This window comes from Sinocyclocheilus grahami, unplaced genomic scaffold, assembly GCF_001515645.1.
Source record: "Sinocyclocheilus grahami isolate Dianchi unplaced genomic scaffold, SAMN03320097.WGS_v1.1 scaffold2777.1, whole genome shotgun sequence".
NCBI lineage: Eukaryota > Metazoa > Chordata > Actinopteri > Cypriniformes > Cyprinidae > Sinocyclocheilus > Sinocyclocheilus grahami.
This window is the reverse complement of record NW_015507954.1, coordinates 1-939: the sequence shown is the minus strand read 5'-3', so window position 1 is coordinate 939 and position 939 is coordinate 1. Positions and strand designations below refer to the sequence as shown.

The window sequence follows — 939 nt, the reverse complement described above, 5'->3', positions numbered from 1 at the left end:
CAGCAGATGGCGCTGATGGAACAGCAGAAATGCAGCCGTTACCCCAGTAACCCCAAAACATTTTGGTAGAATGAGCTTTCAATGAAGCGACAGAAGGTTTCATTTAAATATTTTCATTTGTGTTTTGAAGATGAACAAAATTCGTATGGGTTTGGAACAGCATGATGACGTAATTAGTTTTATTTTTGGTCCTGCGCACACTTCAGCTCTGAGGATCACATTAATTCTTGAGTTTAATGCAATTCAGTGAGTTTTCAACTCGAGACTGGATCACATGTTAACTTGAAAACTGCTGAAAATAAACCCAGTTTGTACCTAACTCCAAAGTCCAGTTGAGTTTTTGAACTGGTTCTTTGAAAAGAATCTATTCAAAAGAGTAATTTGATCGTTATTGCGAGCGGACTTCCCTCACTTCTGAATAACAAGGAACTGCATATTTTTCTGAAATGTAGTGGAGTAAAGAATTCAAACTTTCCAGCTCATTGTCATTTTTAGCACCACTCTCGCTCATGCTTCTTAATAGGATGATGTAAATAATAAATGCAATCATGGTATTGTTCTCTTTATGTCTCCAGAAACTCTGCTCAAAAGTGCAGCACATCCTGCAGGTCTGGAATGCAGGGCATGGAGTGATATCCCTGCACTGTTTCCAGAACGTCATTGCAGTGGAAGCCTACACACGTGAGGCCTGTATGGTGGATGCCATCGGTAAAGACACTCAGCTGGGCTGCTTGGATACTTATACATGTTCTTTGCAGCACAAATTTCCATCTTAATGTCTGCATTGTCAGCTCTTCACCCTTTGATCTTTTAATAGGGCTGAAGATGCTCACAAACCAGAAAAGAGGAGACTACTATGGTGTGGTGTCAACTTGGCCTGTGCGGAGAAAACGTGAGTTAGGGGTTCACCTGTTGTACAGGGCAATGCAGATCTTTTTG

General features: G+C 41.0%; 1 protein-coding gene across 1 annotated transcript in view; it reads left to right on the top strand.

Moving 5' to 3' along the window:
* The window catches only part of LOC107575641 (uncharacterized), a gene marked incomplete at its 3' end in the record, with an annotated part of 39319 nt that extends 38383 nt beyond the window's left edge, over nucleotides 1-936 (top strand). The window contains exons 6-7 of the mRNA XM_016262004.1: nucleotides 576-708; nucleotides 818-936. Of these exons, the coding sequence (XP_016117490.1) occupies nucleotides 576-708; nucleotides 818-936 (252 nt within the window). The remainder of the gene's footprint in view (nucleotides 1-575; nucleotides 709-817) is intronic.
* Nucleotides 937-939: the final 3 nt, after the last annotated feature.